This window comes from Sinohyriopsis cumingii, chromosome 16 (assembly GCF_028554795.1).
Source record: "Sinohyriopsis cumingii isolate HCF-2022 chromosome 16, ASM2855479v2, whole genome shotgun sequence".
Classification (NCBI taxonomy): Eukaryota; Metazoa; Mollusca; class Bivalvia; order Unionida; family Unionidae; genus Sinohyriopsis; species Sinohyriopsis cumingii.
This window is the reverse complement of record NC_142976.1, coordinates 64806513-64819724: the sequence shown is the minus strand read 5'-3', so window position 1 is coordinate 64819724 and position 13212 is coordinate 64806513. Positions and strand designations below refer to the sequence as shown.

Here is a 13212-nt window from a genome sequence, read left to right as displayed (position 1 = left end):
GTTCTAAACTGCGTAGACTTATTTTCCTTTTAATGATGTTGTTACGAGCCGACACATCATGTAAATCGGTCAAGTTATGGTGACTGCTTCGTGTGCTTCAGATTCGTGTAATTTGACTGGTTCTAAACTACTTATTTTCCTTTTAAGGATGTTGTTATTAGTTGACACATCATGTAAATCGGAAATACATAATATGATATTTCAAACATATCTCTTAATACAGTAATTCAGGATTGCGTCTTAAAGAAAGTCCATGTGTTCTGATTGTCTAAAATCTCAAATAACTGGAACATGGGGTCGATGGTTTACAGAGGGCTAACTTAGGAATACTGTATTTTAGCGAACTTAAATTTATGACAGATTGAAATTATATGAGAGTTTCTTCAATTATAAGTATTAGTATTATATTGTTAACTCTCGAAAGTGAAAAATGTTTACGTCGAGAATTTTGTGTGGTGGAGGAAGCCGGGTAAAATTATAGACCATTGAATTGCCATCACAAAAGACAATGAATCCTGGTGACACGCAGATAGCTGGTCGTGTCATGACCCTTACGGTTTTGACAGTTTTCCTGGCTCCTATGACTTAGCCTTTAGAACTAAATCTCCGCCATGTGCATGCAGGGAAGAACCACAAAGAGATGATTTAATTTGCTGGGAAAGACTTTCCAGACAGGCACTAACCATTACCTAATCATGACAGGAATCTGGTACACATATTATTGTCTGCATTTCTTCAGACCAGGTCGTTTTCCTTTACGTAACATTATTATGTCAAATTGTTTCCGTTGACGTAACATTTTTGTGTCAGACAACGAGCCATAGTTCTCTGCGCCTGATTAATACGTATTTATAATTTGCATACTATGTAGAGAAACAATAATGCCAGAATATTATTTTGAAAAAGAATATATAATTATAATCGTGACAATGGACGCAATGCTAAATCGTGAATGCTGGTAATTCGATTATGACGTCACTGTTGATGGTAGACTGTTTCCCAGGTGGATTTCGTACTATTCAGAATGTTGCTTAACTTCGTAAATTTAGAAAAATTTGGAGTGAAGACGTCATCTGGCTGCAAAGTGACGTCAGAGACTCGAACATATGGCGGGAAGGAATATAGACCGAAAATGACATCATTTGAAATTAAAGCAAGTCAGATTGTTTGGCTGATAACATGATCATTTGAAAATTTTTATCGCAATGTGTTCCTACCTAAAGAAACGATTTTTTTTAAAAATAATAGACTTCCACTGAAAACATGACAAAGGATTGCGTCATATTGGAAGAAAGTTAGGACTTTAAGAATTATCTCCATGAAGGACAAATTATCGGAAGAATACATTAGGCCGACAAGAAATCCTGCGAATGGCAAGTTAGAGTTAACATCAATCAGAAATGTTAAATCCACATCTAGTTACCCTGTTATCTGTCTACTTGTATACATACATGCATATATAAATACATAAAAAGTATTTTTTTTAATTAACCAATAAAGAGTCCACTGAAGTGAATGCACCTTCTCCGCTGCCCTGCCTCTGAATTCTCAACAAAATATCACAAGAGTAAGTAGGCATCTGTGGTACTTTTAAAAGTATGAATAATCCTCCATTAGAGTAAGCTTTTGAAAACGAGGCAAAAATTCAATATGTACATTATTCGGTCATGTCGGAAGAAAAACAAAACACGCGTTCTTCTAAATAAAAATCAAGATCGCTATCCTTGTTGGATGTATGGTTATACCAAAATTGTTCTGTTGTCTAACACATGCCCGTAACATTCAGTTGAGGTGATGGTCGAGCAACATTTAATTCAAAGTTTCAGTGTTTACTTTTGACAGTTATTAGGCGCTGTAAATACCGTACAGTTGTCAGATTCTTATCAGTTGCTAGAAACCTAACTCCACAATAGTACACTGCCTATCGTGTTTCCGAGGGCCCCCCACTGTGATGACAGAAGGCTGTGCGTAACCTTTTTAAAGGCAAGACAATTTATGGCACATGGGATATGGAGGCCGAATATTTGGATTTTAGTGTTGTACAGCACAGCAGCACATCAAGGTTATATCACGCACATTGAGTAAAAGGTCTCAGCAAGGGATACAGCACGTTAGCCAACTCGGGTTGAATCAGATGGCAGGACTCGAACGTGGACCGTTTTCGTCGTGAGTTTAATCACTGCGCCATCACGAGAGAGAGAGAGAGAGAGAGAGAAGGGGGGGGGGGGCGGAGTAGTAGTAGCAGCAAAGTGATTTCTATTAGCATTCCATTTCTCACCAAGTACAATAATGCAAAACATAAAAGATTTTCTTATTTGATTGGTTCATATATTACCAAATCCACTATACATAATAACTGATGCAGCTCGTCATTTTCATTTACAGCATCATTATCATGATCTTGTTGTTGCAAGCAATGACAAGCCCAAAATAATCAAAAGATAGATCTCCTGAACAATACAATAAATTTTAATCCAATGACATTATAGAAATCCCATTTGCGACTATTTCACCAAGTCCTTTGGTAATTAACAATTAATCAATTTAGTTATTTAGTTACGTTTTTAATTACGCATATCTCTATGCTGTGATGATCCAAATATTGAAGGAATTATTAAAATAAATTAAACCTTCATTATCATCATCATCATCATTTAAAGATAATGTCAGTTGTAGTAGTCGTTACAGTTATAATAGTAGTACTAGTAATAGTAGTAGTAGTAGTAAAAGGAATAATACTATATATTTTAAATTAAAAACAACAGCGACAAAACAGCAGCTTCGACTATTAATACTACAACTAATACTGCTGCTACGACTACTTTAAGCTGTTTTAATTTCATCGAATATAATTCAGTTCCCTATGAGCATAAGTAAGTTGTGTGAGGGATGGGTAGGTTGGGGTGGAAATAGACTAATTTCTTTCCAGACGCTGATGATATCTGATTTGCATATATTTATTCCGTTGCAATCATTATCAAGCGTTGGGCTCTTCTATAATGGATAGACCTTACTGCTACTATTAGACAGTCGTTTTCCACTGACTGTATCACCAACATTGCCACCATCACAATAACAGTACCAGATACCACAACTATTGTAATGGTATAACCTTTTCAACACTCATGAATCTTCCTTAACAATTTTATCAGATTTAATAATAATGATAATAATAATAATAATAATAATAATAATAAATACACAGTATCAGCCATTAATATCCTGACACTCGTTTAATCTCTCTCTCTCTCTCTCTCTCTCTCGTAGCCGCATGAAGTTAGTCACCGATTTCAGCAAATAGGCGGAAGAAGCCTCAAATTAGATTTGGCGGAAAGGAAGAGGTGCGATGGAAAAACTAATCGGTTCCGGGCTAAACCTGATCAACTCAGCCGGCACACCCTTGGAGAGTGTTGTCGGTCAGCGCCGAAACACTAGGAAAGGAGGGATCACCACATTTTCATGGAAGAACCGATTTGCCAGAGTTCTAACTTTTATTTTTTAATAGGCAATGAATATATTGCAAATTAAAATTAAAATTATAAGGTCATAGATACTGTCATTCTCTTCAATTTACATGTGTGCCAGAGTATGTTTGCATGAATGAATGAATGAATGAATGGACGAACGAGTTAGACTTTGTCAGTCAGAATGTTAATCTGCAAGACATAAAAGTAATAACAAATTTTAGTTACTGATCATCCACAATGTGAATGTGATGTCTTTGTTTTATTCGAATATACTGCCACAATGTTCACATGGACAATAACAATAACAACAACAATAATACTAATACTAATAATAATAATAAATATTGCAACAACATTAATATGATAATAATTACCATTAAAACTTGAATACTACTGCTACTAGCGCTGCTGCTAGTAATAAAACAGTGATGATCATGGTAATGATGACAATGATGAATATAGTGATGACCGCATGTGTTGTTCTCTGCGAGCTCTTCAATAAATTATTTCACTTCGCGTGTGAATGCTATTATTATTATTATTAGTCGTAGTATTAGTAGTAGTAGTAGTAGCAGCAGCAGCAAGACTTAGTATCCTGGTCAACTTCCGCACATGCGTGTTGCATATGATAATGTGCATTTAAAGCTCTTCGCCAATAAATTCAGCTAAGAAAGTTATTTCCTTTTGGCGTTCATTTAAATATATGATATACAATGTTATCGCCGGTCATCGGGAAAGACTATTTCATGCATTTTCATGAACTGTTTTACTCAACGGCTCACCAAAAGATCAAGACGTTGTTGTACCAAGGAGTCACTATGTAGATTCATCAGCAAGTGAACATTGTTTTTCAGTATTGGTTTATCATACAATAATAAAACAATTTAACAGTTGTCACTTTACAGACATCGACTCGGACTCTGCAATATACACTACGTATGTTTATATTACAAATAAATCATTCTTTCCTTTGACTCATCACATAGAAACATAGACTGTTAACGATTATCCACTCAATCCTCACCCCATCTCCTTCAGACTGTTCCGTTCCAATTACTCATCACCTTGTCTATAACCATTTGAAGATAAAAATCGGTAGAAGTGAGACTATCATCGTAGCGCACATTGCTTATGTTAAGCCCTTTATCAAATATGATAAGAGATCAATTAGGAAATTATCACGATTGAACAATACAATTAATTCATTATTTCAGCGTGAACTTGATCTATAATGTGCCGATTCAATATTGAAGCTGATAATTTTGACAGTAATGACGCTGAAAGCTCGAAGCATCGCAATTGCATACACGCTTCGTCAAGTGAAAGTATTTTGCCTGGTTGTCTGTTTTTTGTTACGACACGGCAACATTCTGGAGGTTATATCGTGTCGAGACAAGTAAAAGCCTTGCCCAAAGACACGACACGGCTTCCAATCTGGGGTGGTCCGATGATAGAATCGATTTGGTCTACAGTTCAACGTGCCAGCCACCGAGTCTACAGGTGCGCGAAATCATATGAAACTTTTTAAAAACTACGGTTCAGCCCCCCCACCCAAATATAGATAATGTTGTGCCTCCATTTTGTACTGCAGTTTTCTCGAAGGGTTCAAATTCATGTTTACTATTTATTCAAAATAACATATGTAAATATTTAGATTCGAGCCTAATACTTTTTATATGTGGAGATGCTAATTTGGTACATTTGGGTGATAGATTCATTACAATGGTACGTTAAGCTATTTTTCTGTATTGATGTAGAATTACCACAGAGCCCCGTTGGACAATAAACATGTAGATGTATGTAAGCGTACGGGAACATAAGTTGGTTAGTGTCCAATTAAAACAGGCTTTGTTAGGGTCGGTACTAGTATTAATGTGTATGGTCTACCTTTTATAGAGTCAAAGAAATGTTATTCGTGAATTGCCTAAAATTTAACTGATTCTATCATCTAACCTCCATGTAATAAACATTCCGAACTATTATTGAAAATTCTCCTTCCTTTCAATATACCCTTGTTTCCTATACATATTTGGAAGGACTGTCTGTGTTTCTGTGTGTTACAATTTCCAACTTATGTACAAATCGTGCTATAGTTAACGGAAATATCTTCTTAATCGAACAAGAAATTGAACTGGATTATTTTTGGACAACCATTTTATGGTGCCATTTTATTACGTAAACTAATGTGAGCTTCGTACTAATGTTCGTAGATTCTCTATATCAAAAGATTGAGAACAATATGTCAAACCACGAAGAACGAAGCTGACCATTAAGGATGAAGCGGATGATGGCGATAGCCAGATGTGCGGACTAGAGTATATTGTATTGCAGACAGCCGAAATCACGCACAACCCATTCTTGATGAAGCATCGTTAATTGGCATAATAGCTGTAGTGACCTCGCTGCCCGTCCCAAGTGATGGGTTATCGGCAAAATCAGCTTGTTTCCAGCAGAGAAACCTAATAGGATCAAATGCCCTCTGCAGAGTTCCCCCACTGTCTACCCTAATCAATGATACAGTTGATAACAAGATCGACCAGTCAAAAGTGGCGGAAGTTACATTACATAATAAAATAATAATCGATCTATAATTGTCTTTGGATGTCTCACAAAGCTCCAGCGTCCATTTATTCTTGTCATTGCAGAGCAGACCCGGAATCTCATCAAACACAAACATTCTTGTCTATGTTAAAAGAATGATGATCCAAGTAATGGCCATGTGTCGTAATAACTTCCGGTTAGCTTGTTAGCTGATTGGTTCTCAAAGAGCACTCCACAGTTTTTGTTACGAGACTATACCTTTATAAGACCCTTTTTTCAGAATGACGCAATTTGTGGCCATATTGGATTACAACTATTGATTGTACAGAGAAGTAGAACTATATGAATTGCAAGAAAATACCAAGAGGAAACGTGCTTCGTTAGAGCTGCAGACACCGATCTTTTGTCAGTGTCTGTCTTTATGCTTTGTCTGTATAAGTAGTTTGTTATGTTGATTTTGTCTCCTTGTGATCTGTTCAAAACTGAAAATTTTCCATTATATTTTATGTCATAAGTGCCCGTATGTACTCCAATAGGTAAAAATACTTCCGCATAGTATTGTCTGATACTGACTTTACTGGATTTGTGTATGTTATTATTGTCATAAAGCACAAATGTCAATCAAGTGAAGTGCAAAATGTGTTAGAAGGGTTCATTATTTTGGGGTATTTATTCTCGACACCTTTTCAGCACGATGGTAGAGGAATACAAAGTTATTAAATCCTGAAAGTTCTATACTTCTGACTTTATTCTAAATAACTTTAGTTTTCAAAGTTTTCTTACTTTAACATTGAGTTCGACTGTCATGTTCATTTGTATGGTGGTGGGGTGGGGTGTCAAAAACGGAGCCTTCCATTTTCATTTGAATTATATAACAAATCTTGAATTGTAGTTTCGAGTACTCTGTATGGCGATTGGGTAAAAAAAAAGCTCATTCTGATCTAGACAATTGCTCAAAGATGGCCGCATTTAATCGAAGACAAAATGTGGCTCAATGTGGCCGAGTGGTCAAAGGTTCTCGCATTTAAAGATGACTGACATCTCACCCCTGTCGGCATAGGTTGGAGTCTCGGCTCGGCCAACGTGGGTATGCGAAAAAGCTTGCCAGTAATTTCCAGTGAATCTGTGTTTCTTACCAAAGTTTTGCCTGATTATTCCTCCACTCAAGTGGCGTTAAACCCACAAAATCAAAACAAACCGGGGTACAAAATAAAATCATTTTCTTTTACTGATCATGAAATAATAACTTCAGTAAAATACATTAAAACCGAGTTTTATAGACCAAAATAATATTAGGAAAATGTAGGGGAAAATGCTTAATTGCATTTGGTAGAATAAGAAGCAAACATCTTGGCTGAGGACTGACATCCAATCCGATATTTCCCAAGACTGCCATCAAATCTGAGATTTTATTCTAACATTAGTTGAAGAACAACCTAAACATCAGAAATAATTGAGAGAAAACCATAATGGTTTTGAAGCAATGGACATACCGATATGTGCATTGATCGAGAGCTATATTTCAGGGTGATTAATACATTCAAACGGAAATGTAGCTTAGACAATGTCATCACCAGTGATAGTAAATACTTAACTCTACACAAGCTCAGAGAAACACCCCTAAGCTTCTTGCTTAGATAAAGTGAAACAAGAAATAAATGACCCCCGCCCTCTCGTAGATAAACAACTACTTGAGTTATCTCAGTTTTTCGTTCAGAGTTCCCCTTCATTGCTTTCCATTTTTTTTGCAGCAACGCCTCTTTTTAACCCCCCCCCAAAAAAAAATAACTGCTAAACCAAATATATATTCCAATTAAATCTCAAAGTAGTTTAATTAATAATTGTGTAGATGTTATCCTATGTAAAGTATGCCGAAAATAACTTTTCGAAACATGATAGAAAAGTTAACGAATTCTGCTGTTTTACCTTATTCTCTGTGTTTAATGTAAATTGGGGGATGAATGACAGCGAGAATGAAATGGATTACAAAAGAATGTATAATGGATGCCATTTTGAAGAGTGCAAAATGTATTTAAGCACAGAAAATCCCCACTAAATGGTGGGGAGGAGACATGTAATTAAAAGGATACCGCGTTACAAGTTTTAAGTCACTCAATCCATTTGTTCCCGATAACATGCAACTCTTGTCAATTACCGAAAAGTGTAAGAGGCGTCTTAACTTTTATCCCCATGTATTACAATGCATTAGGTTGGACTTAAGTAGGTTTTGAGTTTCTCCTGCCGTCAGATGAATAAAAGCATTGGCAGCCTCTTCAATTGTATCAGTCGCGCGATAAGGACGTTCCAGCACCACGTGCTGCATTATCTCGGCAGTAGTTCCCTCCCTTTCACATACATCTGAGTATCAAAATATCTTAAGTGAGGCAGCATACCAGTTTCATAAATTCATCGCGGTAAAACTGTTAAATGTAAAATCTCACTAAAATCAGGACGCATGTACATGTGAAGGAAAGCAAGACAGAGATACATCTATGTGGAACACAGCTGGATAATGTGTTGCTGTTATCGAAACAGATAAAGTCGATTCAGGGTCAACCACATAATAGGGGTATTGCAATCAGATGTCGATACCAAACTACTGCTGAAAATAAGTTTCCTTCAGTCGCAAACTTGTAGTTTTTCACCGCGTAACAGTGTGTAAAATCGAGATGGATGACACTTTTTCAAAGTTTGCGTTATTTATTATATGCAATAGGACATATATTACTGATTCCCTCTTGCTAAAGAAATACTAGTTATATGAGAGTAACTTCAAAACTTATTAAAATATCAGTCTAGGGCTGCCACTTTTGATTTTTATTTTCATTTCATAATTGTCAATTTGAGTGGTTTTTCTGATTTAAAAAAAAAAAACTTATATGCATATATGTAAAGGAAGCATTATACTTACTTTGTGATAATAGCAACAATTAAGTTGGAAAGAAAATAAGATAAAATAAGGATACATATAGAAGTATCTTTAGGAGACAATGTAGGAAAAATATCTAAAGTATTCAACTTGACCCAAAAAAAATAAAAATAAAAAAACATTGTTCGTTAAAACTTACGGCAAACACTGCATTTCTTTTCTCAAAAAAACGCTGATATAATGTTTTCCTTACTCACCCATCAGCGAGTTAACGATTGATCTTTAAATTCACGGAAAAGTAAGAAAAAGAATAATACCCTTCAAGGGTTAAACACATACAGCAACCTGTCAACATTCACCATAGATGATAAAAGCTTAAGAACGTCTATTCGATATCATTTGCGTATTGCAATTTACATTTAACTATTTTAATAATATGTTGGCTGATATACGGACTATTGCTAAAATTCATGTTCTGATCATGCAAATAAATATGTTGGCTGATATACCGACGATTGCTAAAATTCATGTTCTGATCATGCAACTAAACGTGTTGGCTGATATACGGACTATTGCTAGAATTCATGTTCTGATCATGCAAATAAATATGTTGGCTGATATACGGACTATTGCTAAAATTCATGTTCTGATCATGCAACTAAATATGTTAGCTGATATACGGACTATTGCTAAAATTCATGTTCTGATCATGCAAATAAATATGTTGGCTGATTTACGGACTATTGCTAAAATTCATGTTCTGATCATGCAAATAAATATGTTGGCTGATTTACGGACTATTGCTAAAATTCATGTTCTGATCATGCAAATAAATATGTTGGCTGATATACGGACTATTGTTAAAATTCATGTTCTGATCATGCAAATAAATATGTTGGCTGATATACGGACTATTGTTAAAATTCATGTTCTGATCATGCAAATAAATATGTTGGCTGATATACGGGCTATTGTTAAAATTCATGTTCTGATCATGCAAATAAATATATTGGCTGATACACGGACTATTGCTAAAATTCGTGTTCTGATCATGAAAATAAATATATTGGATGATACACGGACTATTGCTAAAATTCGTGTTCTGATCATGAAAATAAACTAAGAATAAAAAATCGATTCGTCGAGGTCTTGAGAGTAATACTAATAAAGATGGTGTCGAACTTTTAATAATTCTGTAAAGAAGAGAAATGGACGAGACATACGCCAAAAACATCAAATGTTCGAGAGGAAAACTACTATTACAAGCAATTTACAGCAATAAGAACGCCAATACAAGCAACAATTACAACTACTAACTAATGCCACAAATGTTGATATTATTTCTTATTTAAAATTGCGCCTGACAGTCTCCCATTTTAAATAATTAGTAGGGTCAAGAAAAACGGCAGGTAATATAACGAAAGTACTATGAATTAAAGTCAACGATGCACAAGTTGATGGAAAGTAAGTCTAAATCTGTGAATACTAGAAGACAAACATTTCCTTGATAAGTATTTTCGTTATCATTTTTAGGCCGTCATTATGGTATTGTGTATATTACAAATTCGCCAATATTATGATTTGTCTTTGTGGAGAAGCTAAATACATGTTGAGTCTCAAATGTCCCGTAACAACAAACAGTTGTGAAAAATGTAGCTAATTTATCTGCTAGAAATGTATTTTAAATTTAATAACGATTTAATTACAGTCGCTTCAGAAGCTATTTCGATATTCTCATGTCATTAGTTCACAATTTTTCTTTTTTCATTCTCTTGTTTCATTGTTTATGTGCGTCATATAACGTGTATCGATCTTACTGCAATTCGTTGTATAACAGCTTAACCTCTCTTTCGTACTGGTTGCGTTTTCTACAACACCTTAATTTCTTCATCATACTGCTTGCATCGATCTGCACGGTTTCGGACAGATCATATCAATATGAGAACTTATTGCCCAGACACCTTACATCCACCCCGATATCATCATTTCCTCCCTGCTCCCCAAATTGTTGTGCTTACGTATGAACTTGAATTAAGTGGAATGTACTCTCCCACAAACGTATCAGGATAAAGTGCGTAACATCATTTCTTATTTATCGCTGTAGGGAAAAAAGTAAAGAAATGACAAACGGAGGAAATAGCGTTCTCACAGAAGTTACCTACATGATACAGGAAAGGTTGGAGGAAGAAGAAAATAGTGCGCTCCCCATCTTGGCAGATAGACCTAGGCTACTGGTTATTCACATTAAAGACATATGACAGGCAGCTTCCCACGATGCACCAGTACTAACCTCTGGATGCCCTGACATGAGTATTAGACTAACTTGTACCGTATTAGACTATACGCATTTTCCACATTTCTTGCCGAAGCATTCGCCTGTCCTATGATAGTGAAGGTTCAGATTTAGTAATTCTAACTTACAGCATATGTGAAGGGTGAAATCTCCAGTTGAAAATCTACTTGGCAAAGATGTATTATTCAGTAACGTAGCGTATTTTCTTTAATGTACCTAAGCAAATATACTACACTAGTTTCATTTGCTGCCGTGGTAATACCTCGAAATTATCGCCAATTATCTGATTATCCGAGGTTAAACTCATTACGTAACGTAATTGATATACTCAAGAGGGAACATCGTTCTGTTTTCTTAGCAAAGATAATGTAGGACCTGGATGCGCACTTAAATCATAACGAGGCAGGCTTGCAAAAACAACCCTTTCTGTCTAAGGAGGACATATTCTAATATACTATATGACGATACTTATTTACAAAGCTAAATAGGATATATTTAATATATAAGGCATTATTACAAGAAATTGATAAACTTGTAAAAATTATCTACATGACAGTGGAAAACTATGAGAGAGAGAGAGAGAGAGAGAGAGAGAGAGAGAGAGAACGGTTTCTTCATGTAGTCTCTCAGAATATTTCAATGTAATAACCAAACTTTATTGCTGGGATGTTCGTCTATTTAATAATTATTATTACACATTCTTAGATACCGATGACTGGACTAGTATTGATACAAATCGATACTTAAAAAAGATGGATTTCACGGCTAAGAAAGATGAATTATATATTTACTTCTATAGACAGGTCAAAATATGGATCCAAAGAATTAGCAACAAATCCTTTTCCAGATGGGGTCCAATTAATTTCCCAAAGTGTATCCAAAATTAAAATTTTGATTAAATGAGTTAAAACTGAAATTTTGATACTCCCAGTATATGTCCATTCTACAGCTCATAGTACGACAGCATCATAAGTTTGCAACTTACTGAAAATTATGGAAATCAAATATGAAACCGCTATTAAGAGTTAGAAATTATATAGTCGAATATCTCAGTTAAAACGTTTTCTATCTAATACCTTCTGATGTGTGTGTGTGTGTTTACTAAATTTTATATTAAAATTACAAATAGACTGCCTGGTTAAACTTAGCAAAGACTGTGGAAAGAATTAAAGGTAAAATAATGTTATTTTGATTCGTTACAATATCTTAAAATATATCATTGATAAATAAAAATGTAAATATTGCAGTGTCACAAGAAATATCTAAATAAAATGCTATTTTGACATAAACATACAACTTTTAGTGAAATTTGAGGAACTGAAGCACACATTTTGCAAAGTTTATAAATTTTATAAAACATTTTTAGTTTTTATAGAAGTTTTAGATCAATAAAATATTTTCCAATTTAGTATGAAGCAAAAAAGGACTTACCTATTGTTTTCATCACGTAGAACTGGGTGAAAACGAGCACGAACACTTTAAATCCTAGGCAGTTATTACGTTCAATAATAATCACTAGTCCGTCATCCGATTTAAGAAAGGAACAAAATAAGAATTTCACTTAGAAGATTGAAACTCATGAATATTTGTTACAATCACATAGTATGTATTCCAATTATAAAAGAATTTTTGATCAATAGAAATCCTTTCGTTTTTGAATAAATGAAAGAAAATCCTGCATCAGAAAGCCAAACGTTGTCTGCGGCCGGGGCAGATAGCTAGCACTAGACTGGTTTGCTACCTCTCCTTCTAGTAAATTAAGCCATCTCATACTGGTTCACGGGCTCTCACTGCGGGAAATCAAAAACTGACGTTCATAGAGGCAGTACCTAGCATTTTACAACCATGCAAAACTCTATGGAAGTTGGTTAAATGAAGAAAAAAGGTAATCTTTCTTCCTTAATCCCGCCAGTGCAAAAGGCTATTAATCTCGTTTTCTTCGCTGGAGCATTATCTCGTTTGGTTGTCTGTGCAATTATTTGCACTCAGTTTTCAACATATTTTGGATAATCCACTCATGCAAATTCTGTGTTTTTTTTATA

The 13212-nt window shown here is 35.0% G+C and overlaps 1 protein-coding gene across 1 annotated transcript in view; it reads right to left on the bottom strand.

Annotated features, from left to right (window-relative positions):
• Positions 1-12957, bottom strand: part of LOC149780596 (neuropilin and tolloid-like protein 2) — a 34757-nt gene extending 21800 nt beyond the window's left edge. Inside the window, exon 1 of the mRNA XM_089937710.1 lies at positions 12602-12957. Coding sequence (XP_089793836.1) covers positions 12602-12614 — 13 coding nt within the window. The 5' untranslated portion in view covers positions 12615-12957. The remainder of the gene's footprint in view (positions 1-12601) is intronic.
• Between the last annotated feature and the right edge of the window lie 255 nt (positions 12958-13212).